The sequence below is a fragment of the Trachypithecus francoisi genome, unplaced genomic scaffold, assembly GCF_009764315.1.
Source record: "Trachypithecus francoisi isolate TF-2019V2 unplaced genomic scaffold, Tfra_2.0 Lachesis_group0, whole genome shotgun sequence".
Classification (NCBI taxonomy): domain Eukaryota; kingdom Metazoa; phylum Chordata; class Mammalia; order Primates; family Cercopithecidae; genus Trachypithecus; species Trachypithecus francoisi.
The window spans coordinates 195,218,010-195,244,918 of record NW_022681453.1 but is presented as its reverse complement, the minus strand read 5'-3'; the positions used below and the strand labels follow the sequence as shown (position 1 = coordinate 195,244,918).

The window sequence follows — 26,909 nt, the reverse complement described above, 5'->3', positions numbered from 1 at the left end:
AATTACCGGCAAGAGCTGGCAGGGAACTTTGTACACGTCAGGTGCAAAAAAACCCATCCATGCAGTCTGTGATCGAGAAGCTCGTGGCACTCTCCGACAGTCCCCGACAAAGCAATTCCCCTTCTTTCTAACACAGGGAGGGTCCATCAAGGAGATGATCCACAAGGACCAGCTGACTGGATAAAAAGACAGACTGGCTGAGTGGCCAACCCTGGCAGACGGCGGGCTGCCCCCGTTACAACTGCGCTGCCCTTCCCAAGGTCGGCCTCAGCTTGGTCCTTGGCTGGAAGCTGGTAGAAAAGTTTCGGGGTCAGCAGACCCCCCAGGCGAGGGTCCCCCAGCCGGCCACCCCAGCGAGGCGCCAAGGCAGGAAAGCCGGGGCAGCCCGGTGAGCGTCGCGGGAAAGTCACTTACACGTCCCCGCTGCGTGGCCGCCAGGCCGGCAGGTGCAGGTGTCCGGGCGCTCCCCGCAGCCCGCCCATCCCCCGCGCGGCGCGGTTCCCTCTGAGAAGCCGGGTCTGAGGCGCCTGTGCTGAGTCGCCCGGCAGCCCGCTCTCCATGTGACTTCAGTTTCCGTCGGTTCCTTCCGCTGGTGCTAAAATAATCTGATGCCCCACAGAAGGGAGGTCGCCCAGCCCCGCGTTCGCTGCTCTCGAGGAGGCCGGAGCCCGGAGAGGATGCGCCCCGCGGAGCCGCCTGCGCCTGCGGGAGCCGTGAGTATTTCCTGCGTGGGGCGTCCCCGGGGACTTCTCAGGTGGGCGAGCTCCAGCGAGGTGGGGCGGCGGGAGGTCGGCGTCCGCGGCCCGCAGCTCGGGGCCGAGGAGGAAGCTGTGGCCGCATCCAGGCGCCGCGCTGCTGCGCTGGGCGTGGGGGCGCAGCTCCGGGTGGAGGCGGAGATTCCTCCCTCCAGGAGCACTTAGAGCTGAAAAGCGGGTGCGGTGTAGTGGAAACCACGAGGGCTTCAGACTCAGACGTGGGTTTGAGTCCTGGCTCTGCAGGGAGCGTGTGAGCAGACAGTTACGGTTTCCGAGCCTCCGTTTTCTCATCTGCAAAATGGGGACAGCGATGCTCCCTCCCTGGACTGGGCGACTGGATGTGATGGGACCGCTCTGTGCACACTCAGCATGCTGAGCGCTGGGCTCTCCTTTCCTGTCCCACAACGTGGACTGAGAACCACTGTTTCATAGATGAAGACGCTAGGGCGGGTTAACAGCTACACCTATTCACAGACTCCGTCCACGTGCCAGGCCTGTCCAAGGCCCTGGGGATACAGCTGTGAAGATGTGCAAAGCCCCTTCCCCCACAGACGGTTTGTCCTTGGGAGAGTCACTGGGGCTCTGTGACTTGGATCCTAGCCTAGCCTTAGATCCATAGCTTATCAGAGGGAAACTAACAGGAGGGCGACTCAGACTAGGATGCTCTTCCGTGGCCCTCCTGGCCTCTCCATGTGGGCCGGCTTCTGAAGGGTCAGCCTACTTCCCCACATACCCAGGAGCTAGAGGGAAAGAAGGAGCCACCGGTGTGGCTTTGTGCTGCCTCTGAGACAAGGTGAACACGTGCCAGTTGGTGGCTGGGACTGGAGGGGCCAGGTTGGGGTCCTAAGAATGGAGCCTCTGGAGGGGGCTGGTCGGGGCTGCTGTGCTTCCGGAGGGGCTGCGGGGACCCCACTGGAGGCTTCTTCGTGATGGGTACAGCCTGTTAGGAGTCTGGATGCTGGAAACACTCAGAGTCTATGGAGCTGGCCCTCCGTGCTTTCCTGTGTGCTCCTTACCTGTGGCTGTGACACACAGACTGTTCCTGTGGATGCTGGGGGGTTGCTGGGCTTTACATACAATACATATTTATTCTCCTCACACACCCTCAGGTTTGAATGTGTATGCCTGATAGTTCCTGAAGATTATAGAATCATGGGCCCAGGAAAAAACCTTTAACTCCTGCCTTTAGGTTTAAAAATAATAATAATAATAACTCAGCTTCACAAAGAAGACACTTTAAAAAAAATTATTTATTTTCAGAGACAGGCTCTTGCTCTGTTGCCCAGACTGGAGTACGGTGGCACAATCACAGATCACAGGCTGAAACTCTTGGGCTCAAATGATCCTCCTGCTTCAGCCACCTGAGTAGCTAGGGAAACAGATGCACGCCACCATGCCAGCTAATTAAAAAAAAATTTTTTTGTAGAGACAGGATGTTGCTATGTTGCCCAGGCTGGTCTCGAACTCCTGGGCTCAAGCAATCCTCCTGCCTTGGCCTCCCAAAGTGCCGGGAGTGTGAGCATGCGTCACCACACCCAGCTTTCATCTAATGAGCACCCTCATGGAAACTTCATGAAAACACATATAAACATAATCTCTCATAGTTTTTAAATTCATCTTCCAAGAGATCCTGCTCTTTGATGATGAGACATAACTTGGTAGACTCCAAAACAGAGAGTAGACGCCTAGTATCTTTGTTCTGGGCATTAAGAATACATTGACCTTTCTGTCTCTGGTCTTGACTCTTTTGGAAGAGAGATGCTAGTACTGATGACAACCTGCATTCTGGCTGCGGTGTGTGTCCACACTACAAAGTGTGCACAGACTCTCGTATGGACAATGACTGTGCCTCGCATCATGCTCAGATCCGTTTCAGAGCCTCAGAAGTTAGGAGAGGGTGGACTTTCAACCATGACTGAAAGCACTGTCTTTCTTAGGACATGCTGTGTCTATAACATACTTACAGGTGTCTGCACTCACTGATGCTTGTTGAGGTGTCATTACACATCAGGGACAAACATTTATCATTTTTTTTGCTTTTGGTAGAACCTGTTTCTTGTACTCACTTTCCTGCCACACCATTTTTCTCAACTCCATCATGAAACAAATGTCATGTGATCAGTCTGTGATGAGGCTCAGGGCTAGGTTAGGTGGTTATTTCTGCAAGCTCAGAGCGGTGAAGGAAAAAGGACATCAGTGCTTGGATCTTATAAGCCCCACATGCAACGGTAAACCCAAGTTCAAGGATCAGATTCTGAGACTGGTTTGATTGCAAATGACAAAAAAACCAACGCAAATATGCTTCAGGAAAAAGAAAAGAAGAAAAAAGAAGGATTTATTGTTTCAAATAACTGAAAAGTGTATGGGCAATAGTTTCAGGCATGGCTGAGTCCAAATGCTCAAACAGCATTGCCAGGAATCCATCTGTCTCCGTTCCTCAGCTTTGCCTTCCTCTCTGTGGGCCTCATTACCAGGCAAGTCCTGGAGCTGGTGGCCAAGATGGCTGCCTGCAGCTCCAACTATATCCCCACTGGCTTGGTATCTGAAACAGAAAGAGCAAGTCTCCTTTCCATGAGTTCTAGCAACTGCCCTTGGATTGAGTCTCATGGGCTTGGCTTTTATGATGAGCGTGTGTTAGGAAAATGGAGTTGCTCTCACGGGCCCAGCCTTATTCATAGGCCCCACCCCGGAACCAGGAGCTGGGATCAGACCCCAACATACGCAGACTTTTTAAGAAAGGAAGGGGGTTGGTTGCACAACAGTGTGAGTGTACTTAACACTATTGACTTGTACACCTAAAAACGGTTAAGATGATCACTTTTGGCCGGGCGCGGTGGCTCACCCCTGCAATCTCAGCACTTTGGGAGGCCGAGGCGGGCGGATCACCTGAGGTCAGGAGTTCGAGACCAGCCTGGCCAACATGGTGAAACCCCGTCTCTACTAAAAATACAAAAATTAGCCGGGCATGGTGGTGCGTGCCTGTAATCCCAGCTACTCAGGAGGCTGAGGCAGGAGAATCCCTTGAACCTTGGAGGCTGAGGTTGCAGTGAGCTGAGATCGTGCCATTGCACTCCAGCCTGAGCGACAAGAGCAAATCTCCGTCTCAAAAAAAAAAAAAAAAGAGATAATCGCTTTCATGTTTTGTGTATTTTACTACAATTAAATATTTTCTAAAGGAAAAAAGGAAAGAAAGGGGTGATTTTCTCAAAGGGGAATTGAGGACTTGTTACCAGAAGGAGAAATGAATGTGAGGAGGCGAAACCAACCAGTTTCCAGAGCGACTGGAGTCAGGTGCTGAGACCAAACCAAGGTGCCTTTTCTCACTTTAATGCCTCAGGGATTTTAGACTGAACAGAGTGAAGAAAGGAGGAAGTGGAACCTTGTCGTGGTCCTCACCCACGAGCTGGGCACGAGGAGCGGCTGGTACTGGATGGGCTCCGTGCGGCCGCAAAGCCTGGTGAGGTCACAGGGACTCACCTCCTCCAGCCCCAACCCAAAAGGTTGCCTAAGGCAGGTGCTGCGCCATGTGCACCAAACAACTTTCTGCAGCCACCTCCAAGAAAGAGAAGGACTGGGAGGGATTTCTCCCAGGAGAGAGCACATAAGGCTCCGTCTTTTCACCTGTCTGTTCTCAAACAGGACCTGAGTATCTGAGGCAGCCTCACACCCACAGTGGCTGGCAGGGGCTCACCCTGGGGTACATATCGTGTTCTCCTAAGCTCATGTCACTCCATTTGAGATGTCAACTGCACATGGACTCCTGCTGATCCTCCTGTCATTCACTCCTCTCCTGGTCCAGCCCTGATCCCTGAGATCTCTTCTGCCCTTCCAGTGTCTCCCCTCCGTGGTCCTCAGACATCAGGGCTGAGCCTTTTCCCTTGGCCCTGCAGAGTCACCCTCCGTGGTCCTCAGACACCAAGGCTGAGCCCTTTCCCTCGGCCCTGCAGGCTCAGTGGGGAGTGGGGCTTTCCGTGCCTGGCCCTGGACCACCTCCTTCAACTTCAGCAAGTTAGTGGCCTCCCGGTCAGCAGCCAGCCTGGCACCCTGAGACCTCCTCACAGGCCTCCCCCAGTGGCCTTTCTCTTGTTCTAGGTCATTGGGCCCTTCCTCAGGTCCTTAAACTGATGCTTCCATTCGGCTTGTCATCTCCTTCCAAATCCCCAGTTTTCTCCGAGGCTCTCTGGCTCCTTTAGAAGGCCTCTGACAGCCCCATCTTGCTTCGCCTCCACAGAAGGCCATGGTCCCATGATGCACTCAGGCAGCTGTTCAGAATATCAGGCACCGCGTGGCACAGCTACTCGGGAGGCTGAGGCAGGAGAATCGCTTGAACCCCGGAGGCGGAGGTTGCAGTGAGCCAAGTTCATACCACTGCACTCTAGCCTGGGTAACAGAGCGAGACCTTGTCTCAAAAAAAAAAAAAAGTTAAATCACTTGATATGCATTCTGAAATATTTAGAGGAAAGTGTATCAGTGATGCAATGTACTTCAAAATGCACAATGAGGCTGGACACAGTGGCTCACGCCTGTAATCCCAGCACTTTGGGAGGTCAGGGCGGGCAGATCGCCTGAGGTCAGGAGTTTGAGACCAGCCTGGCCAACATGGTGAAACCCCATCTCTACTAAAAATACAAAAATTAGCCAGATGTGATGGTGATCTATGCTGATCTGGTGCCTGTGATCCCAGCGACTCAGGAGGCTGAGGCAGGAGAATCTCTTGAATCCCAGAGGTGGAGGTCGCAGTGAGTGGAGATCGTGCCATTGCACTCCAGCATGGTGACAGAGTGAGACTCTGTCTCAAAAAAAAAGAAAGAAATGCAGCGTGTGTGCCTGTAGCCCCAGCTACTCGGTAGCCTTAGGTGGGAGGACTACTTGAGGCCAGGAGCCTGCAGCTGTAGTGTGCTGCAATCCCGTCTGTGAATAACTACTGCACTCCAGCCTGGGCAACATGGCGAGACCTCTAAAAAAAAAAAAAGAAGAAAGAAAGATGGACAGAAGGATAGATAGATGGATAGTATGTTGTTGGGGAAAAGCTAAATGACTAACAGTACCTAGTAACTGTTCACATTCCTTGTTATAATCATAAAAACCAAATAATAAGAAATTAGAAAACTTCCATTGGAACAGTAACTACCTGAAATACACTGTCATATGAATTGCCGGATTATTGCTCCACTGAACTATTCGTTTGTGATGAGGAGGTGATACCAGCACTGAGCCTGGAAGGATGAACAGAGCTTTGTAGGTGGACGAGACCAGAGAAAGAGCCTTTCCCACAGAGGAAAGAGTATGTGGGCATGCGTGATTTAGTCAAGGATTGCAGGCATCCCAGGGTGGCTGGGGCTTGCGGTATTGAGGTTGAGTTGATGCAGAAGTCACAGACCCGGGTTTGAATTGTGGCTCTAACATTCTCTAGCTACATGGCCTAAACCTATGTGAGCCTCCATTGACCAAGTGTGAAATGGGGATGACATTTACCTGCTAGGATTTTTGTGGGAATTATACGTAAAGCACCTGGTATAGCACATGTTCCAAGGTGAGCACTCAGTAAGCGTGAGCTGTCACAGTGAAGAGCCCGGACAGGATCTGGGAGCAATTATGCAGACCTCGAACACCACTGAGTTGACCTTTGAATTGGCCTCTTGTCAGGAATCCGTATCATTGCATTCTTCAGTTGTACACGTTCTCAAGGAAACCACGTAGTCCAGGTGGGGAGATGTATTTTCATTGTTTTACCACTGCGGCCACTAAGCCACTGTCATCACCCATCGTTCCCGCCAACAGTCTACCATGGACTCTGGGTGCTCTTTTCCCCCTGCACATCCCAGGGTCCACACGCTGCAGCTCCCAGGGGTGGGAGAAGGGACGAAAGCTCCTTCTCTTCACTGTATTTCCTTCAACACCAGCTCGCTGTTTGCACAGAAGAACTCCGCTTTCCCTTTGATTAATGCACCACTTTGTCTCACGATAGAAAGTGTCTGTCCCCCTCCAGTGGGGGAGTGTCCTCCCGCGGGCCTTGGAGGACTTGGAGGTGGGGGTCTCCCGCCCACTGAACTGGAGTCCAAAACATTCCCTCACACTGACAAAGCCTTTCATCACACACTATCTCATTCAGCCTTGACACAACCCCGTGAGGTCAGCAAGGCAGGTGTCGTCCTCCATGGCCACCACCAGAGTGAAGGAGCCAGACTTGGGCCCAGGTCTCCTTCCCCAGCCCAGGGTCCCTTCCTCTACACAGATGCCACCTGCTCCTTCGTGTCGAGAAGGGCGGTGGCAGGTGGTCGCTCCCTCGGAAGTGACCAGCGGGAACAAACGCATGATGCTGAAGGGAAATGAGATGCTGCTGCGTTATGCAGCTGAGTGCCCATCAGCAGAGATTATGTGGGTCTCTCCTACAGAAAGGTGACACCGAGGACCCAGCCCCAGCCACCACCAGCATGCCAGGGCGCGGTGTCACCTCCTTGTGGGAGCAGGTTTGCATTCTTTAAGACCTGTGGCCAGATGCAGCCTGTGGTCATGGAACAGGACAAGGTGAACTGCCCTCTGCTGGCCCTGCCAGGCTGATGCTGACCACATAGGGAAGCCAGTTGGCTTATTGGTGGCCCTGGGGAAATGAGGGCTGAGCAGGGAGGTGCTCAAGACCGGCTCCTCACACTGGCTGTCTGGAGTCGCTGTGGGAAGGGCCCAAGGGAAGAAGGGTTGCTGTGGCCCCTAAATCCCCCTCCAGGTGGAGGCAGAGCCTCCTCCATTCCCAGAGAGTCCCTTGTCACAAGCCCCAGTAGAGCCCAGGCTGACCAGGAGTGCGAGGCTCGGGTGGGAACTGGAGATCTGCGTTTAACCAGTCCTGGGAACCATGCCTTTCCCGCGCCACCGTGCGCCTCTCATTTCACCTCTCTGGCCTGCATATTCTTTTAGCAAACTTGGGGATTATACTACACATTCTGCTTTACACTTGCCTTTCTTTGATATTATTTCATTATGAACATCTTTCTGCGTCAATCAATATATTGCTACCAAAGCATTTTTTTATCACACCACGTCATTCCTATCATGTAGTTTCATCATAAGTGATTCAGCCAGTGCTCCCATTATTGGACTTTCCATGGTTTCCACTTTGTTATTATTATTACTAATGTTACAATGAAGACTCCTTTTAAAATATGTTTATGTACATTGTATTTCCTTAGGATAAATTCCTAGACATTGAATCAAAGAGAATCCACACTTTCAAGGTCTTTGATAAATTGTGCTAAATTGTCCTTCAGAAAAAACGTGCCAATTTTCTGTTCTACCTGCAGGATGTGAGACAGTTCTTAGGAGGAAAAATTTCAAAACCTTTGTGTTGCCTGTATTTTAACAAATTCATTATTAAGAGAAAGCTAGAGAAGCAAATCACAAGCTCTAATTCACACATCACAATTCTAAATGTCTGCTGTTCCAGTCCTCAATTTCAGGTTCTTGTTAATGCATCCACCATTTGAATATTCACTTTTTCAAAATACAGGAATGTATTAATTTACCAAAGATCACAATCGGTTTTTTTCTTTTTTCTTTTTTGAGATGGACTCCTACTTTGTTGCCCAGGCTGCAGTGCAATGGCAGGGTCCCAGCTCATGGAAACCTCCGCCTCCCCGGTTCAAGTGATTCTCTTGGCTCAGCCTCCCGAGTAGCTGGAATTACAGGTGCCTGCCACTATGCCCGGCTAATTTTTGTATTTTTAGTAGGGACGGGGTTTCACCATGTTGGCCAGGCTGATCTCAAACTCCTGACCTCAGGTGATCCACCTGCCTTGGCCTCCCAAAGTGCTGGGATTACAAGCGTGAGCCACCGCTCCCAGCCACCCGGCTAACTTTTGTATTTTTAATAGACACGGGGTTTCTCTATGTTGGCCAGGCTGGTCTCGAACCCCTGATCTCAGGTGATCCACCCACCTCGGACTCCCAAAGTGCTGGGATTACAGGTGTGAGCCACTGTGCCCGGCCTGTATTTCCATGTTTAACATGACAAATGTTTCCTAAGCACCTTTCTGAGAAGAGTGTTTGAAAAAGATACGTTAGTAATTCCCGGAAATATGGGGACAACGATTCCCATAATTTTACCTCTGTTTTCAGGAACATTTATTTCATTTTCCTCGTTTTTAAATGTGAGTACTTTAAAACTTACAGAAAAGTTTACAAGAAAGTACAATGGGCCGGGCGCGGTGGCTCAAGCCTGTAATCCCAGCACTTTGGGAGGCCGAGACGGGCGGATCACGAGGTCAGGAGATCGAGACCATCCTGGCTAACACAGTGAAACCCCGTCTCTACTAAAAAATACAAAAAACTAGCCGGGCGACGTGGCGGGTGCCTGTAGTCCCAGCTACTCGGGAGGCTGAGGCAGGAGAATAGCGTGAACCCGGGAGGCGGAGCTTGCAGTGAGCCGAGATCCAGCCACTGCACTCCAGCCTGGGCGACAGAGCAAGACTCCATCTCCAAAAAAAAAAAAGAAAAAGAAAGTACAATGCTAAATTTACCGAGTAGTAATATTTTGCTTTACCATCTTTATTGAGCCATTTGAAGGTAGGTCGCATAAATTACGGACACCATGAAAGGGCCCTGGAAGTGCTTCAGCCTCCCAAAGTGCTGGGATTACAGGCTTGAGCCACCGTACCTGGTCGCAAAGAAACGTAATTTCTAAAACAAAGGAGACTCTTTGCAGCGGCTGCACGTTCTTCTTCCTCACTGTCAGTGTTCTCTGGTTGCAGAATACAACCTCCATTCATGTTGCTTTTATGAATGAATCTTTTTACCACTTTCTTACTATGACCAGGTCTGGAGGCTGAAAACCATGTTGTCTTCTCTGCCTAAAAAGCAACACCGCACCTTCAGAGACAAGGCTGGCTGTGGAGGAGACTCACAGCGTCCCGTCACTAGCTAGAATGCAGCAGTGTTCCAAATGGGCCGAACCTTGTCAAGACAGGAGCAACAGGCAACTCAGGGTCCCAGGAACACTCACCAGCTGGCAGCCCCTCGGGAAGCTCCTGGGCTTTCCACCTGTTCCGGGATGCTGGGCACGTGCTGGCTTAGATGCCCTCTTACAGCTACAGGCGCTGTGGCGTGGCCCTCAGCCCTGAGGATGTGTGGGAGGAGAGGAAGCAAGTCCTGTACTCGCAGGGGATGAGTCACGGAATTTTGCAGGGAGATACGGCAAGCAGATTGTTTACCTTGGACTCTTTGCAGTGCCATGGCTCTGAGGAAGCTCTCTGCAGCTACACACTCTAGGAAGAGGGTTTCTCAACCTCAGTGGTCAGTATTTTGAAAGGCTTTTATTTCTTTACAGTCATTACATCTAATTTAGCACTGGGTCATGGCCATTCTCACATGATTGTCTCAGGCAAGGTCCAACCAGGAAACAGAAACTGCCCTGTTTATTTAAAACAGAGGGGCCGGGCGCGGTGGCTCAAGCCTGTAATCCCAGCACTTTGGGAGGCCGAGACGGGTGGATCACGAGGTCAGGAGATCGAGACCATCCTGGCTAACACGGTGAAACCCCGTCTCTACTAAAAAATACAAAAAATTAGCCGGGCGACGAGGCGGGCGCCTGTAGTCCCAGCTCCTCGGGAGGCTGAGGCAGGAGAATGGCGGGAACCCGGGAGGCGGAGCTTGCAGTGAGCTGAGATCCGGCCACTGCACTCCAGCCTGGGCGGCAGAGCGAGACTCCGTCTCAAAAAAAAAAAAAAAAAAAATACAAAAAACTAGCAGGGCGAAGTGGTGGCACCTGTAGTCCCAGCTACTCGGAGGCTGAGGCAGGAGAATGGCATAAACCCAGGAGGCAGAGCTTGCAGTGAGCTGAGATCCGGCCACTGCACTCCAGCCTGGGCGACAGAGCAAGACTCTGTCTCAAAAAAAAAAAAAAATAAAATAAAATAAAATAAAACAGAGGATATTGAATGCAAGAAAGTGGCAACACATGATGGAAGAGGCTGAGAAGGCAAATCAGCAAATACACAGTCAACACGGTGATGAGCAGCTTCAGGAAGCTTCTTATCCTCACCCTAACTCGGTAGGGTGAGGATGAGAGGAGGAGGTAGGCCAGGCACCGTGGCTCATGCCTGCAATCTCAGCACTTTGGGAGGTCAAGGTGGGTGGATCACCTGAGGTCATAAGTTCAAGACCAGCCTGGCCATCATGGTGAAACCTCATCTCTACTGAAAATACAAAAAGTAGCCGGACATGGTGGTGCACGCCTGTAATCCCAGCTACTCGGGAGGCTGAGGCAGGAGAATCGCTTGAACTCGGGAGGCGGAGGTTGCAGTGAGGCGGGATTGCAACATTGTACTCCAACCTGGGCAACAAGAACAAAACTCTGTCTCAAAAAAACAAAACAAAAAACAAAAACAGAGAGGAGGAGGTGGTGTCACCAGAGCCTGGGGTCAGCGGAAGAAACTCTAGGATGTCTCTATCCAAGGCAGAGAGGAAGGGAGAGAAATACCCGGATTCTTTCTGCCCTCTGCTCTCTGACCTCCCAGGAGTGGCTTCCATTGACTAAACCGGCTGGAGGTCAGCTGACAGCAGAGTTTGGGATTCAGAGCCTTCAGAAGTCAGAGCCCTGCCACACCGAGGGCAGCAGGGAAGGGGAAGGCATGGCTCTGGGGACAGACTGCGGTGAGCCAGCACAGTCATCTGTGCCCAAGGTTAGCCTTGCTCGGCAATTTATGAATGTAGTTTTTGATTGAACCTTCCTGCATACCTTTTACACATCTGGTTGGTATAATTCATCCTTCCAGCCACATTACTCAGGCCTTTATTTTAGACTTTGTGGAGCTGCTGAATTACCTTGGAGATTACACAGGAACAACCAGCACTCAGTCGACTCACTGGTGTTTGAAACTCACAAGTCGTAATTAATAATTGCGTTACGGCCGGGCGCGGTGGCTCAAGCCTGTAATCCCAGCACTTTGGGAGGCTGAGACGGGCGGATCACGAGGTCAGGAGATCGAGACCATCCTGGCTAACATGGTGAAACCCCGTCTCTACTAAAAATACAAAAAAACTAGCCGGGCGAGGTGGCGGGCGCCTGTAGTCCCAGCTACTCGGGAGGCTGAGGCAGGAGAATGGTGTGAACCCGGGAGGCGGAGCTTGCAGTGAGCCGAGATTGTGCCACTGCACTCCAGTCTGGGCGACAGAGCGAGACTCTGCCTCAAAAAAAAAAAAAAAAAAAATTGCGTTACTACCTTTACAGCTACGAAGCCCTTTCACATATATGAGACTGGTTTATTCTCATGCAACTCTGGAATAGTTATCATTACTCCCATTTTGTAGGTGGATTCTCCGAGTCTTGGAGACTTTGAATTCCTGAAGGACAAATAACAAATAACAGAGGCAGAATTCAAACTCTAGTCTGCTTGGTTCCAGATTCCCTCATCTTCCCATGATAGCCTGCGGCTTCCTGCCAGAAGGAGCTACCCAGGGCCACAGCAAGAGTTTTTCTGGGCTGGTTGGCTGAGTTTAGGAGGAAAGAGAGGATATCTATATCTATATCTATATATATATATATATTTTTTTTTTTTTTGAGACGGAGTCTTGCTCTGTGGCCCAGGCTGGAGTGCAGTGGCCGGATCTCAGCTCACTGCAAGCTCCGCCTCCCGGGTTCAGGCCATTCTCCTGCCTCAGCCTCCCGAGTAGCTGGGACTACAGGCGCCAGCCACCTCGCCCGGCTAGCTTTTTGTATTTTTTAGTAGAGACGGGGTTTCACCGTGTTAGCCAGGATGATCTCGAACTCCTGACCTCGTGATCCGCCCGCCTCGGCCTCCCAAAGTGCTGGGATTACAGGCTTGAGCCACTGCGCCCGGCCAGGAGAGGATATATTTTAAACTTGCAAAATTCTAGATGATCCATAAATTAAAATGCCGTTGCTGAGTGTGATGCGAGGCCTGTCTTGCCTTCCAGTCTGAAGGTTACCTCCTCACTGAAGGACCTGCACTCTTGCCCCTTACACATCTAGATTCATTTCTTCAATATACAGGGCTGGCTGTTCTAGAAAGATCGGAGTCACAGCAGTGGGTGCCAGCCCACACCTGACAGAGGCGGGCAGGGAGGAAGGGAGGGTTCTTATCTCCCCATCTCCCTCAGTAAAATTCAGGATGCCCAGTGAAATTTGAATGTCAGATAGACAATTTGTTGGTATAAGGATGTACCTAGCATTGAAATGATGCCTTGTAATTTACTAAATCTGAAACTGTGCAACCTCATCTCATGGTGGGCAGTGATGGTGATCCCAGGTTTCGGGGGCGTGGGGGCGGGGAAGGGTGCTGGCAGCTCTGCTTTTGCCCTCTCTCCCCTGTGCCGGCCACAGGGTAATGATTCCTGTGTGGGTGCAGAGGCAGAAGTGGGTCTGGAAGGGGATTCCCAGTGTCTGGCAAGTTCTGGTGAATTCCGCATTGGAGGTTCTCTCTGTAGTAAGGGGAGTTGGCCTGGCCTGAAGTGAAAGCTGGCTTACCCGTTTCATTTAGCTCTTCAGTTAGTCTGTTTGCACTGGTGGACATTCAAATCTGATCAAGAAGGTAAAATGAGCCTTCAGAATCCCTACATGCATGTGAAGAAAGGAAAGAGGAGGCCCCTGAGTGGCTGGAGCGAGCAGGTGGAGTGAGCTGGTGCCGCTGGCCCAGGAGAAGATGGGAGGGCAGACACTGGGCCTCGGGTGGGTGTCAAGGAAGGGGGCAGACGGAATGCTGGGGCTGGCTCTTGCTGCTGGGTATGCAGAATGCAGATCTGGGGGCATGCACCAGGCGTCAGGTCCCCAGCAGGGCAGCAGTGAGTGCAGCCTCTGCCCTGCTCACTCGTCAGAGCTCGGGGAGCTCGGGGGCTGCTCTCAGCGCTGCCGCTAAGGCCATCCACAACCTCCAGTAGTGTCTCTGGGCCTTTGTTCACCTGGCAAATGTGATGAGTATACTGCGTTTCCTTTTTGGCTCCTCTTAGTTCTGAATCTCTGCTGGTGTGTGTGTACCTTCAAGCCTCCTCATTACCACTGTTCTGTGTGCACCAGCCAGACAAGAGGGCTGGCAACCTCGTTTCGTTAACCATCTTTATCCAAAGTTTTCTTCTTCATTTTCCCCTCCATTTTTCCCCCGTCCAGGCAAAACATCAAACCTCTTTTTCCAAAGGGTCATAGTGAAATGAGTTAACCGAAGAGGTCAGCCTCACGTCAGCAGCTGAGTAGTAACTCTGTGGGACAGAGGCTCCAATCCGTTTCCAGTCTCAGTCCACTCTCCGATTGTTCATTCATTCACTCAGCAAGGACTTACTGAGCTCATGGGATGCATCAGGCCGATCGGAGCTGGAGGCAGGAACACTTCAGCAGAATTACGAAATATGGGAAACTCCAGGTGACGGGAGGCCTGGTTACTCAAGCCTTATGCTTCTCCCTTCTGTGCTGGACTCAGTGAAGTTTAGTGTTCAGCCACCCGTCCATCAAAGGGTAGAGGCAAAATGAAATTGAGTTCTTGTCAACAGTTTCAGTGAAAGGCTGGAAGTCTTGGCTAAATGGAGGTATTTGAGTAACCTGTGGGCTGCACCTCTGTGGCGCTGTGAGCTCCATCGAGCTCCAAGACCACGTAAAATTGGAACTGGCTCCTTCTCCCGAGAAGACAAAAGCCCTCTGGGCTGGCCTTCTCTGACCGGCTTCTTCCCTGCTCTCTGTCCACAGGGCTGCTCTTGAGATGGAGTTGCTTCCCCTTTGGCTGTGCCTGGGTTTTCACTTCTTGACAGTGGACTGGAGGAACAGAAGTGTAACGGCCACAGCAGCTTCCCAGCAGGGCTGTAAGTTGGTGAGTTTTCCCTTGAACCCTGATCCGTCGGTTGCTCCTGTCCTGACAAAGCTTGGTCCATTCAGAAAAAGCTGACGGATTGTCCATCAGGAAGGGCAGAGAATGAAGGAGCCTGAATCACTCTGTGCCTGCCTAGCACAATCAGAGTAGAGCCCTGTTCAGCAAAAGCACTGAGCTGGGTATTCAGAGCCCTGGCTCCAGTCCCAGCACTGCCCCCGGCTCTTCGCTTCTACACTGCAGTCCCACTTTACTTCCCTGTACAATTCAGGATGGTGAAAGCTCTCAAGTCCTTTTTTTATTTTTGAGATGGAGTCTCACTCTGTCGCCCAGGCTGGAGTGCAATGGCACGATCTCGGCTCACTGCAAGCTCCGCCTCCCGGGTTCCAGCAATTCTCTGCCTCAGCCTCCCAAGTAGCTGGGATTACAGGTGTCCGCCACCACGCCTGGCTAGTTTTTTGTATTTTCTGTAGAGACAGGATTTCACCATGTTAGCCAGGCTGGTTTTGAACTCCTGACCTCAAGGGATCCACCTGCCTCGGCCTCCCAAAGTGCTGGGATTACGGGCACGAGCCACTGTTCCTGGCCTTTTCTATCCTACTTTGAAAGTGAACATCCCTGGAGCCATCCCCGGCGGTTGCAGGGACAGTCTGATAAGTGAACTAAGTTTCTGTGCATAAATGCCTGCCTCTGGGCCTCCTCCCTGCTGACCAGTGTGGTTTGGCCACAGGTGGGTGGAGACACTGACTGCCGAGGGCAGAGCCTTGCTTCGGTGCCCAGCAGCCTCCCGCCTCACGCCCGGACGCTCATCCTGGATGCCAACCCTCTCAAGGCCCTGTGGAATCACTCCCTCCAGCCTTACCCTCTCCTGGAGAGCCTCAGCCTGCACAGCTGCCACCTGGAATGCATCGGCCGCGGCGCCTTCCAGGAGCAAGGCCACCTGCGTAGCCTGGTCCTGGGGGACAACTGCCTTTCAGAGAACTACAAAGAGACAGCAGCGGCACTCCACACCCTGCCAGGCCTGCAGAGGCTGGACTTGTCAGCAAACTCCCTGACGGAGGACATGGCGGCCCTCATGCTCCAGAACCTCTCCTCGCTGCAGTCCGTGTCCCTGGCGAGGAACACCATCATGCGGCTGGATGACTCCGTCTTCGAGGGCCTGGAGCGTCTCCGGGAGCTGGATTTGCAGAGGAACTACATCTTTGAGATTGAGGGAGGTGCTTTTGACGGCCTGACTGAGCTGAGACACCTCAACCTGGCCTACAACAACCTCCCCTGCATTGTGGACTTTGGGCTCACACAGCTGCAGTCCCTCAACGTCAGCTACAATGTCCTGGAGTGGTTCCTCGCCGCCGGGGGAGAGGCTGCGTTTGAGCTGGAGACGCTGGACCTGTCTCACAACCAGCTGTTGTTTTTCCCGTTGCTGCCCCAGCACAGCAAGTTGCATACCCTCCTGCTGCGTGACAACAACATGGGCTTCTACAGGGACCTGTACAACACCTCGTCGCCAAGGGAGATGGTGGCCCAGTTCCTCCTTGTGGACGGCAATGTGACCAACATCACCACCGTCAACCTCTGGGAAGAATTCTCCTCCAGCGACCTCGCAGATCTCCGCTTCCTGGACATGAGCCAGAACCAGTTCCAGTACCTGCCAGATGGCTTCCTGAGGAAAATGCCTTCCCTCTCCCACCTGAACCTCAACCAGAATTGCCTGATGACGCTTCACATTCGGGAGCACGAGCCCCCTGGAGCGCTCACCGAGCTGGACCTGAGCCACAACCAGCTGTCGGAGCTGCACCTGACTCCAGGGCTCGCCAGCTGCCTGGGCAGCCTGCGCTTGTTCAACCTGAGCTCCAACCAGCTCCTGGGCGTCCCCCCTGGCCTCTTCACCAATGCCAGGAACATCACTACACTTGACATGAGCCACAATCAGATCTCACTTTGTCCCCTGCCAGCTGCCTCGGACCGGGTGGGCCCCCCTAGCTGTGTGGATTTCAGGAATATGGCATCTTTAAGGAGCCTCTCTCTGGAGGGCTGTGGGCTGGGGGCATTGCCAGACTGCCCTTTCCAAGGGACCTCCCTCACCTACTTAGACCTCTCAAGCAATTGGGGGGTTCTGAATGGGAGCCTCGCCCCACTCCGGGATGTTGCCCCCATGTTACAGGTCCTGTCTCTCAGGAACATGGGCCTCCACTCCAACTTTATGGCATTGGACTTCTCTGGGTTTGGGAATCTGAGGGACTTAGACCTGTCGGGAAATTGCTTGACCACCTTCCCAAGGTTTGGGGGCAGCCTGGCCCTGGAGACCCTGGATCTCCGTAGAAACTCGCTCACAGCCCTGCCCCAGAAGGCTGTGTCTGAGCAACTCGCGAGAGGTCTGCGGACCATCTACCTCAGTCAGAATCCATATGACTGCTGTGGGGTGGACGGCTGGGGGGCCCTGCAGCACGGGCGGATGGTGGCCGACTGGGCCACGGTCACTTGTAACCTCTCCTCCAAGATCATCCGCCTGGCGGAGCTGCCCGGGGGCGTGCCTCAGGACTGTAAGTGGGAGCGGCTGGACCTGGGCCTGCTCTACCTCGTGCTCATCCTCCCCAGCTGCCTCACCCTGCTGGTGGCCTGCACCCTCATCGTCCTCACTTTTAAGAAGCCTCTGCTTTGGGTGATCAAGAGCCGCTGCCGCTGGTCCTCCGTTTACTGACCTGCCTGGGTGCCAAGACTCGGAACTTGGTCTGCACACAGCAGGACGTTTTCTCTTTTCTCTGCTGGCTTTCAAGATGTGATGCAGAGGCCAAGTCTGACGAATTGAAGTTTCAATTAAAATTTAAAATGTTTCCATTCCTCATCTCCACCCCCCGCCCCCCGCCCAAGTTCTTTTTCCATCATTATAATTCATCCTTATTATCGTGGTACAATATTTATTAGGTGACATTTTATAGAAATAAAAGGCAACGTGTCTCATAAATATTTTTTAAATTAAATGCAGCTTGTGTGTATTTGTTTAATGTTCCTTTGTGGTTTTCCTTGGATTATTTTTTAATGTCCTCCCCTTGGTGACTTCCACAGAGCCGAAAGGGTCACAATTCAATGCAACCTACAGGAAAAAACTCCAAGAGCGTGTGCTGGAGACGGTGAGTCAGTGCCCTGGGGATGCAGCAAGGCAAGGATTCCATAGCACAACAAAAACAACAACAACAACAAAGAATTTCAAAGCACAGCCGGAGGGTCTGAAGTAAGATCGTAAGAGCGTAAGATGTGGCCTCTCACCTGCTGTGTGACCGGCCACTGCCATCAGAACAGGCCTGTGATCCTAGCACTTTGGGAGGCGGAGGTGGGTGGATCATCTGAGGTCAGGAGTTCGAGACCAGCTTGGCCAACGTGGTGAAACCCCGTCTCTATTACAAATACAAAAATTAGCCAGGTGTGGTGGCCTGTGCCTGTAATCCCATCTACTCGGGAAGCTGAGACAGGAGAATTGCTTGAACCCAGTGTTTGGACGAACGGAGGCAAGATGGTGCACTTCCGGGTTCTTCATGCCCCCCACAACTTTTCCCGCGCGCGCGAAAATGCAGCCGGCGACCCGGGAAGGTGCAGACCAACTAGGCATGCGCCAGGTGATGTCAATCCGAAGAGACCAAGATTTACCTGGTCACACCTGCGGAACGCCCCCCGACACGCCCGTGCCCCGCCTATCGCCCTCCCGAAACGAATGGGAAACCCCCAGTCCAAATTTCCAAAGAGCATCGGCCTCTCTGGGGTAAGTGCCCTTGTCTCCTCTTTACCTCCCTCGGCCAGAAATCCTGCGCAGGTCCGAGGCCCACTTTTGAGCCACCAAGTGGCTAGGGAGCCACCACGTGGCTCGGGAGACCCGTTCAGGACGGAGACGTCTGCCTGAAGGTAATCTCCACCTTGGCTCCATGAGCCTCCAGTCTGTCTCTGCTGGTTCCAAAGGACGCTTTGAAGCCAGGCAGAGATCCACTTCCATTTCCATTGTGTCCGTTGTGTAAGTAAAGAGGAAACAAACGGGAAACCCCCAGTCCAAATTTCCAAAGAGCACCCCCTTAGGGTGCCTCCTAGCCACTTTAAAAACCTTACAGGTCGAACAAGACCTTAGGAGGAAGCGGTTAATTTTCCTTTCCACTGTGGCGTGATCGACCTCAGCAATTTCTGCCAGTGGCTAGGCAAGTGGTCTGAAATTAATTACATACAAGGCTTTTGGGCCTTACGCTCTCGTCCCGACCTGCCCTATACTCCTCCTTCTCTCCCCGCTCTCTCCACCCCCTCCCCTCCTGCCCAGACTCCTCCTTCCTCCTCCTTATCTACTAGTAATCCATTCGGTCCCGTGCCTCCTTCCGGGCCCCCAACTGGCTGTCTTGAGTCCCCTATCTCTGCCCACACCCTCCTACAGTGTTAGCGCCTTTGCGAGAGGTGGCTGGGGCGGAGGGGGTAGTCAGAGTACATGTCCCTTTTTCATTGGCCGATCTTTCCAAAATTGAGAAGCGTTTAGGTGATTTCTCAGCTAATCCTACCATATACATAAAGGAATTTAGATACCTTTGTCAGGCCTATGACCTAAGGTGGCATAACCTCCAGGTTATCCTAACCTCTACCCTAAACTGACTGAGGTTCTAACCCAGTATACCCGGTTGGATCCGGCCTCCCCCACAGGGGCCACCATTTTGGCGTCTTATTTCATTTCTCAATCAGTTCCTGACATTCGTAAAAAACTTCAAAAGGTAGAGGATGGTCCTCAGACACCAATACAAGACCTGGTTAAATTAGCCTTTAAGGTCTATAACTCCAGAGAGGAGACGGCAGGCTCGCCTCAAACAGAAGTTACAGCTCCTAGCAGCGGCTTTACAGCCCAGTCGTAACCCCAGGCCAGAGAGCACACACTCCGCAGACTCCAAGGCCACGAAAGGAGCCTGCTATAAGTGCGGCAAAGCAGGACACTATGCCAACAGGTGTCCGCAAGGTCCCCGAGCCCCAACGCAGCCTTGCTATAAGTGCAAGGCGTCAGGACATTGGGCCAGTGAATGTCCTAACCTCGTCCACCAGCAGCCCCCTGCCCTGCTTGCCAGCAGGGAGGACACTGGAAGTCTGATTGCCCCACCCTGAGAACAGGTGCTGCGTCTCCACGTGACCCCCTTTCCCAGGATCCTGGGAGCTCCTTCCAGCTCCTACATCTGGACGACAATGACAACTGAAGGTGCTGAGACTCGGGGACCCTCATCACCCTCGCCGAGCCGCGGGTAACTCTCCTGGTAGCGGGTAAGACAATCAATTTTTTAATCAACAGCGAGGCTACCTATTCTGTTTTGCCGTCCTTCTCTGGACGTAGCCTTCCATCCAATATCTCTGTAGTAGGAGTAAGCGGAAAGCCATCCACTCCACAAAAACTCCACTCCTTAATTGCTGCCTGGCCAACAACTACTCTGCACACTCGTTCCTCATTCCCAGCTAAAAAGGGCCCCTACCGAAAGCAATCAGTGGAAATCAGTTTGGCTTTCCCCCACTCGCCTCAAACTTACTAAATTTTCTTAACTATCTCATACTCCTCAACCTTGCTGGGACCTTCCTTCTGGGTTTTGCTCCTATTCCAACAAATGCTTCCATTCCTCATTCCTATACTAATACTGTGCCTTATTTTATTCTTCATCCGTACGTCCAAATACCAACCATAGGCCCCGACCTTAACAACGCCCCTTAACAGCAGGAAGTAGCCAGACAGACCACGGCGCCCCTTTATCACTATTATCAATAAAAGGTTGGACTGTTTGGACGAACGGAGGCAAGATGGTGCACTTCCGGGTTCTTCATTCCCCCCACAACTTTTCCCGCGCGCGCGAAAATGCAGCCGGCGACCCGGGAAGGTGCAGACCAACTAGGCATGCGCCAGGTGATGTCAATCTGAAGAGACCAAGATTTACCTGGTCGCACCTGCGGAACGCCCCCTGACACGCCCGTGCCCCGCCTAGTGCCCTCCCACTCCTAGAAAAGCCGCTCGGGAGGGACGCCACGCGCGGCCTTCCTCAGTCCTCCACTCCTGTCGGGATGTCCGGACTGCAGGAACTCCGTCCGAGAGCCCCACCGGGGACTCTGTTGGCCTTCTTTGCCGGAGGCCGACAGACCTCTTCCCCACACCTTAGGTGACCAAAATAAACTTGCAGTTTTGCTCCTACACTTGCCTACTCGCTGGTTCTTTTGTGCCCACTCTGGTGGTCTTAGAAAAACAAATCACCGGCCGGGCGCGGTGGCTCAAGCCTGTAATCCCAGCACTTTGGGAGGCCGAGACCACCCTGGCTAACATGGTGAAACCCCGTCTCTACTAAAAAAATACAAAAAAACTAGCCGGGCGAGGTGGCGGGCGCCTGTAGTCCCAGCTACTCGGGAGGCTGAGGCAGGAGAATGGCGTGAACCCGGGAGGCGGAGCTTGCGGTGAGCTGAGATCCGGCCACTGCACTCCAGCCTGGGCGACAGAGCGAGACTCCGTCTCAAAAAAAAAAAAAAAAAGAAAAAAAGAAAAACAAATCACCCAGGAGGCAGAGGTTGCAGTGAACTGAGATCACACCACTGCACTCCAGCCTGGGCGATGGAGCGAGACTCTGTCTCAAAAATAAATAAATAAATAAAAATTAATTAATTATTAATGGACCTCTAGCTGGGCCCTCTCCAGGTGCCCTGGCTTCATACCTAGAGTCTCTGGCAGATAGACATGACTCTTCTGTGGAGAAACTAAGAGAGTAATAACTGGCCCTGACTTTATCCAGTCAGTAAGCCAGAGACAGTCCTCGTTCTGAAGGGAAGTAAAGAGGAATGCAGAAAGGAATGAATTCTGCTTGCTTGTGAACCCTCCTAACTCTTCACAAAAAAATTGCTTACAACTTCTTAGCAGATGTTCACTATCTGTATTCACTAGATTCTCAGCTTCCCTTCTCCCTCTATTCAATGACAATGTTCGTGCTCCTCTCTGAGAGAAAAGATAACAGACACGGCCCCGTCCTTGGGTCGTTTAGAATTTACACTGTCCTCAAAGTTTTTAATCCCTGCTTACTAAATCATAAAGGAATTAAACGCAACAGGGGAGGGATGGGGAGGGAGAGAGGCTAGAAATCCCACAAACTGCTATTACCATGCAGACTGTCAGCAGAAATGTTTAGGCAAATCAAAGAGATAAAATCAGTGATCTTCCTTCGACAAAGCAGAAACTTCCCTTGGAGGCTCTACGGAGGTTTGAACAAGGCCATCTCAGGCCCCACATTCAACAGCATTAGCGGCAGGCCCTGTTAGGCTTGACCCTTATTATGACCCCACCTTTCCCTCCTGCACTGTGCCCAGCCTGGTGCCAGCCGTGCCTCTCAGGTTACCTTGAAGCCTTCGGGGCAAGTCCCATCAGCCAACGCAACATCAGACCAGACTCTCCTGATTTCCTCTCCCCATCAACAAAAACCTTCCCTGGGGTCCTGCTGTTTCCTAAGGTGACAACTAGTTAAATTAGACAAATGCACCTACCTGTGGCTGGTGCACTGACCGCTTCTCTTGAGTCAATGTGTCCCCTCTTGTATCAATCAGCGTTCTTAGTCTCATGCAGCTGAAGACGGTTCTGTCTGATTTAAGCAGCTTATGCATTTAGTAAGAGAATATTGGTAAGCTCTGGACTCTCGGGAAGGCTGAGGAACAGGCTTGGAAAATAGGCAGGAACAGAAGATGCCGTGTAGCAATTGGGACCTGCTTGTCTCGAACTCCTGACTTCAGCCCAAATCAAGCCATAAGCAGTAACTGTGGGAGCATGGCTGCAGCCACCCCTGCCACCCGCTGCTGACATAAATGCTCCCTAAATTCTGCTGTGTCACCAGCTCCTGACCTTGGGTCATGCGCCCCTGCCTTGAGTACAAGAAGGACCAGCACAGCCATGCCGTACCTCTTGGCGAGGTGTCTATGGCAGAAGATAGGCTCCACGTCCTCCAAATTCTCATGAGGGGGCAGAGCTCTTGAAACCTAAGAAGGGAAGTAAGATGTTGAGCAAACAAAATGAATGAACAGTAAGTCCCATATCCTTCTATGGCTGCATGTACATTTTATTCATTTATTTATTTCTTAGCCTGAGTCTCGCTTTGTCACCCAGGCTGGAGTGCAGTGGCATGATCTCTGCTCACTGCAACCTCTGCCTCCCAGGTTCAAGCGATTCTCCTGCCTCAGCCTCCTGAATAGCTGGGACTACAGGCGCCCGCCACCACACCCAGTTAATTTTTGTATTTTTAGTAGAGATGGGGGTTTCACCATGTTGGCCAGGCTGGTCTTGAACTCCTGGCCTCAGGGTGATCCGCCCACCATGGCCTCCCAAAGTGTTGGGATTACAAGTGTGAGCCACCGCGCCCAGCCAGCATGTACATTTTAGCAGGCAACTTCTGGAAAGAAATTCTTAGCACAAAGAAATGACTCAAATGATGGAAACTTCAGACAGAATCTCAGGCCAGTGGGGGAGATCGTTTGGGGTTCAGCAGGCCTTTTGAAGCCCCTCAAGTCACACCATGTAGCGGACCACTCTTTCCGTTCTTGGGATCCAGCCCGGGAGGATGGCAAATTGAGCCCCAGCCCTGCCTGTGACTGTGACTTTAGAAGGCTGTGGGCTTTCCTTCCTAGTGTTTTCCATCACAAGAATCCAAAGGTGATTTCCTGCTGGGCGCGGTGGCTCACGCCGATAATCCCAGCACTTTGGGAGGCTGAGGTGGGTGCATCACCTGAGGTCAGGAGTTCGAAACCAGCCTGGTCAACATGACGAAACCCTTTCTCTGCTAAAAACACAAAAATTAGCTGGGTGTGGTGGCGAGTGCCTGTAATCCCAGCTACTCAGGAGTCTGAGGCAGGAGAATCACTTGAACCTGGGAGGCGGAGGTTGCAGTGAGCCGAGATGGTGCCACTGCAGTTCAGCCAGGTCAACAAGATGAAATTCCGTCTCAAAAAAAGAAAAAAAAAAGGATGATTTTCTAGGTTTCTCTCAGTATGTGGAAAGTTACATAGGGAAGGTGCTTTCTGCCTCCAGTCCTCAGCCATGGTTCCCCCAGCAAATTCTGTCCCCTTTCCCTGCTTCTCCCACTCCGACCTGGACCCATAGGACAGCGTACTGGCAAGGGAAGGACTCACAAAGCCTGCTACCAGCATTCTCCGGTGGGGCCAGAATGGTGGTCTGCCTAAGAGCTCCCATTCAGCCAGGTGGGGCACCACATGGTTCTTCCTCAGTGGGTGGGAAGTAGGGGGCCATCCCCAATTGCCACATGCCAGAATATTCAGACAGGAGAATATTCAGAATCACAGATAAATCATGTCAGAGACTGGTCTGTGAACATGAGTAACAGTAACTTAGATTTTGGAAATCCAGTCATAAAACAAAAGCTGAAGGTTTTTCTAGAGGCATTTAAGTTAGGGATCAATTTCAATTGATTCTTTCTTTCCTTCTTTTTTTCCTTCCTTCCTTCCTTCTTTCCTTCCTTCTCTCTCTCTCTCTTTCTTTTTTGAGACAGAGTCTCGCTCTATTGCCAGGCTGGAGTGCAATGGAGCAGTCTCAGCTCACTGTAACCTCTGCCTCCCAGGTTCAAGCGATTCTCCTGCCTCAGCCTCCTAAGTAGCTGGGATTACAGGCATGCGCCACCACACCCGGCTAATTTTGTATTTTTAGTAGAGATGGGGTTTCACCATGTTGGCTAGGATGGTCCCGATCTCCTGACCTCGTGATCCGCCCACCTCGGCCTCCCACAGTGCTGGGATTCCAGACGTGAGCCACTGCGCCTGGCCGATTTTTCTAAAGTGCTGGGATTCCAGGCCTGAGCCACTGCACCTGCCGATTTTTTTTTAAAGGACCCCAGTTGCAAGCAATTGGACAAACTCTAATCCTTGGTTTGTATCACTGGTCATATCACTTTTTATTTATTTAATGTGCCAGATAACTTCCATTTGCCCCTCCAGATCCATTTCCCACTCTTTTCCACCCTGCCCCAGGAGGCTGGCCTCAATGGGCTCCCTTGGCCTTTGGCTTCCAGAGGTATTTGCCTAGACAGAGGTTTGGAAAATTAGAGGGGAGGAAGAAAGTGAGATGAGAGTATTTATTCTCCTGACTCCTCCCTGTATATATGTCTCAAACTGGCTGCACCTATCAACCAAACTCATACTCGTCTCAGGGCAGCTCTTTGCACACGAATCTCTGCCTTGGGTGTCTGGGAACCACTCACTGCCCTGGCTGTCTTCTCTGGGCCTAGCATGGGTAACAGCTCTGCCTCACCAGCTTGTGTAATTGCATTATCCTTTCTGGTCTGCCTTCCCTCACCACCCCTTTGTGAATCGTCCCTTTATAAACCCTCCTAACTTGTCCTTGTTTGAACGTGCCATCTGGTTCCTGCTGGGTCCCTGCATGATGCAGCTGGCTACTCATTTAGTAATACTGAGCCCGAGAGATTCCAGCACTTGTATCAGAGACCCACAGAGTGCTAAGGATGCAGCCAGCACTACGAAAGCAAATCTCCCGAAGATGGAGCCCTCTGATTTCCATGGAGTCCATGGGTGGACATGAGGAAGACGGCATGCCTCAGTATGTTGCAAACATATTCATATTTTACCCAAATTAGAGTGGGAGAACTTTCTAGCCTTGGAGACCTTCTTTAAGAGTGTGGGTGTTGTGATGGCCAAAGCAAACAGATGATGGAGCTAGGGGGAAAAAAAGTGTTATTTAAAAAAATACTTCTCAGCCAGGGACGGTGGCTCATGCCTATAATCCCAGCACTTCAGGAGGCTGAGGCAGGCAGATCACCTGAGGTCAGGAGTTCGAGACCAGCCTGCCCAACATGGTGAAACCCTGTCTCCACTAAAAATGCAAAACATTAACCAGGCACGGTGGCTCATGCCTGTAATCCCAGCTACTCGGGGGGCTGAGGCAGAAGAATCTCTTAAACCTGGCAGGCGGGGGTTGCGTTGAGCCAGGATCGCACCACCACACTCCAGCCTGCGCAACAAGAGCAAAACTCCGTCCAAGAAAACCAACAACAACAACAACAACAAAACACAAAAACAGAAAAAAAAAAAACTCGTCCCACCAACTAGTCACCTTCTATTTCATCCTCATCAACAAGTACCAAGCACTTATTTTGTGCTAAGTGCTTTATGTGGATAATTTTGCTTAATCTTGGAGAAAACCCTCGGCTGAGAGCACTTAAGATTTGTTCAAGGTGGCTGGGTGTGGTGGCGGGTGCCTATAATCCCAGCTACTGGGGCGCTGAAGCAGGAGACTATCTTGTACCTGGGAGGCAGAAGTTGCGTTGAGCCAAGATCGCGCCACTGCACTCCAGCGTGGGCAAAAAGAGCGAAACTCCGTCTCAAAAAAACCAAAAAACTAAAACAAAAACAAACAAAAAATAAAAATAAAAAACACTTCTCACCAATTCGTCGTCTTCTATTTCATCCTCATCGACAAGTACCAAGCACTTATTTTGTCCTAAGTGCTTTATGTGGATAATTTCCCTTAATCACAGAGAAATCCCTCGGCTGAGAGCACTGAAGATTTGTTCAAGGTGGCTGGGCGTGGGGGCTCATGCCTGTAATCTCAGCACTTTGGGAGGCCATGGCAGGAAGATTACTTGAGGGTCAGGATTTTGAGACCAGCCTGGGAGCAGAGCAAGACCCCATCTCTACAAAAAAATACAAAAGTTGGCCGGGCGCGGTGGCTCAAGCCTGTAATCCCAGCACTTTGGGAGGCCGAGACGGGCGGATCACGAGGTCAGGAGATCGAGACCATCCTGGCTAACACGGTGAAACCCCGTCTCTACTAAAAAAATACAAAAAACTAGCCGGCGCGGTGGCGGGCGCCTGTAGTCCCAGCTACTCGGGAGGCTGAGGCAGGAGAATGGCGTGAACCCGGGAGGCGGAGCTTGCAGTGAGCTGAGATCCGGCCACTGCACTCCAGCCTGGGTGACAGAGCGAGACTCCGTCTCAAAAAAAAAAAAAAAAAAAAAAAAATACAAAAGTTAGTCAGGCACGGTAGTATGTACTTGCAGGCTCAGCTACTCAAGAGGCTGATCACTTGAGCTCAGGAGGTAGAAGCTGCAGGGAGCCATGACTGCACCACTGCACTCCAGCCTGGGCAACAGAATGAGATCCTGTCTCCAAAAAAAAAAGATGATTTGCCCAAGAACTGTGGTGAAGATATTAATATTACGCAAAGAAGAGAAAACAGCTTCAACAACTTGTCATCTTTATCAAGCCTATCAAACTGTCAGCCGATAGTGGTTAGTGGTTGCTGAACAGCACGTTTGCTGATTAAATGGCAGACATGGAGAAGACAGGAGAATCTCTTAAACCTGGCAGGCGGG

At 51.7% G+C, this 26,909-nt stretch overlaps 1 protein-coding gene and 1 pseudogene across 2 annotated transcripts; both read left to right on the top strand.

Moving 5' to 3' along the window:
* Nucleotides 1-539: 539 nt before the first annotated feature.
* On the top strand, nucleotides 540-17,534 carry NRROS (negative regulator of reactive oxygen species). Of its 2 annotated transcripts, none has more exons than XM_033213183.1 (3): nucleotides 540-713; nucleotides 14,436-14,556; nucleotides 15,284-17,534. In XM_033213183.1, exons 2-3 carry the CDS (start codon nucleotides 14,449-14,451, stop codon nucleotides 17,252-17,254), a joined length of 2,079 nt encoding a protein of 692 aa, XP_033069074.1. In that variant the 5' UTR covers nucleotides 540-713; nucleotides 14,436-14,448; the 3' UTR covers nucleotides 17,255-17,534. The 2 variants fall into 2 exon arrangements, with proteins under 2 accessions (XP_033069074.1, XP_033069075.1); XM_033213184.1 differs by lacking the exon at nucleotides 540-713 and adding an exon at nucleotides 3,861-4,212.
* LOC117084463 lies at nucleotides 1,182-1,915 on the top strand (annotated as a pseudogene).
* Nucleotides 17,535-26,909: the final 9,375 nt, after the last annotated feature.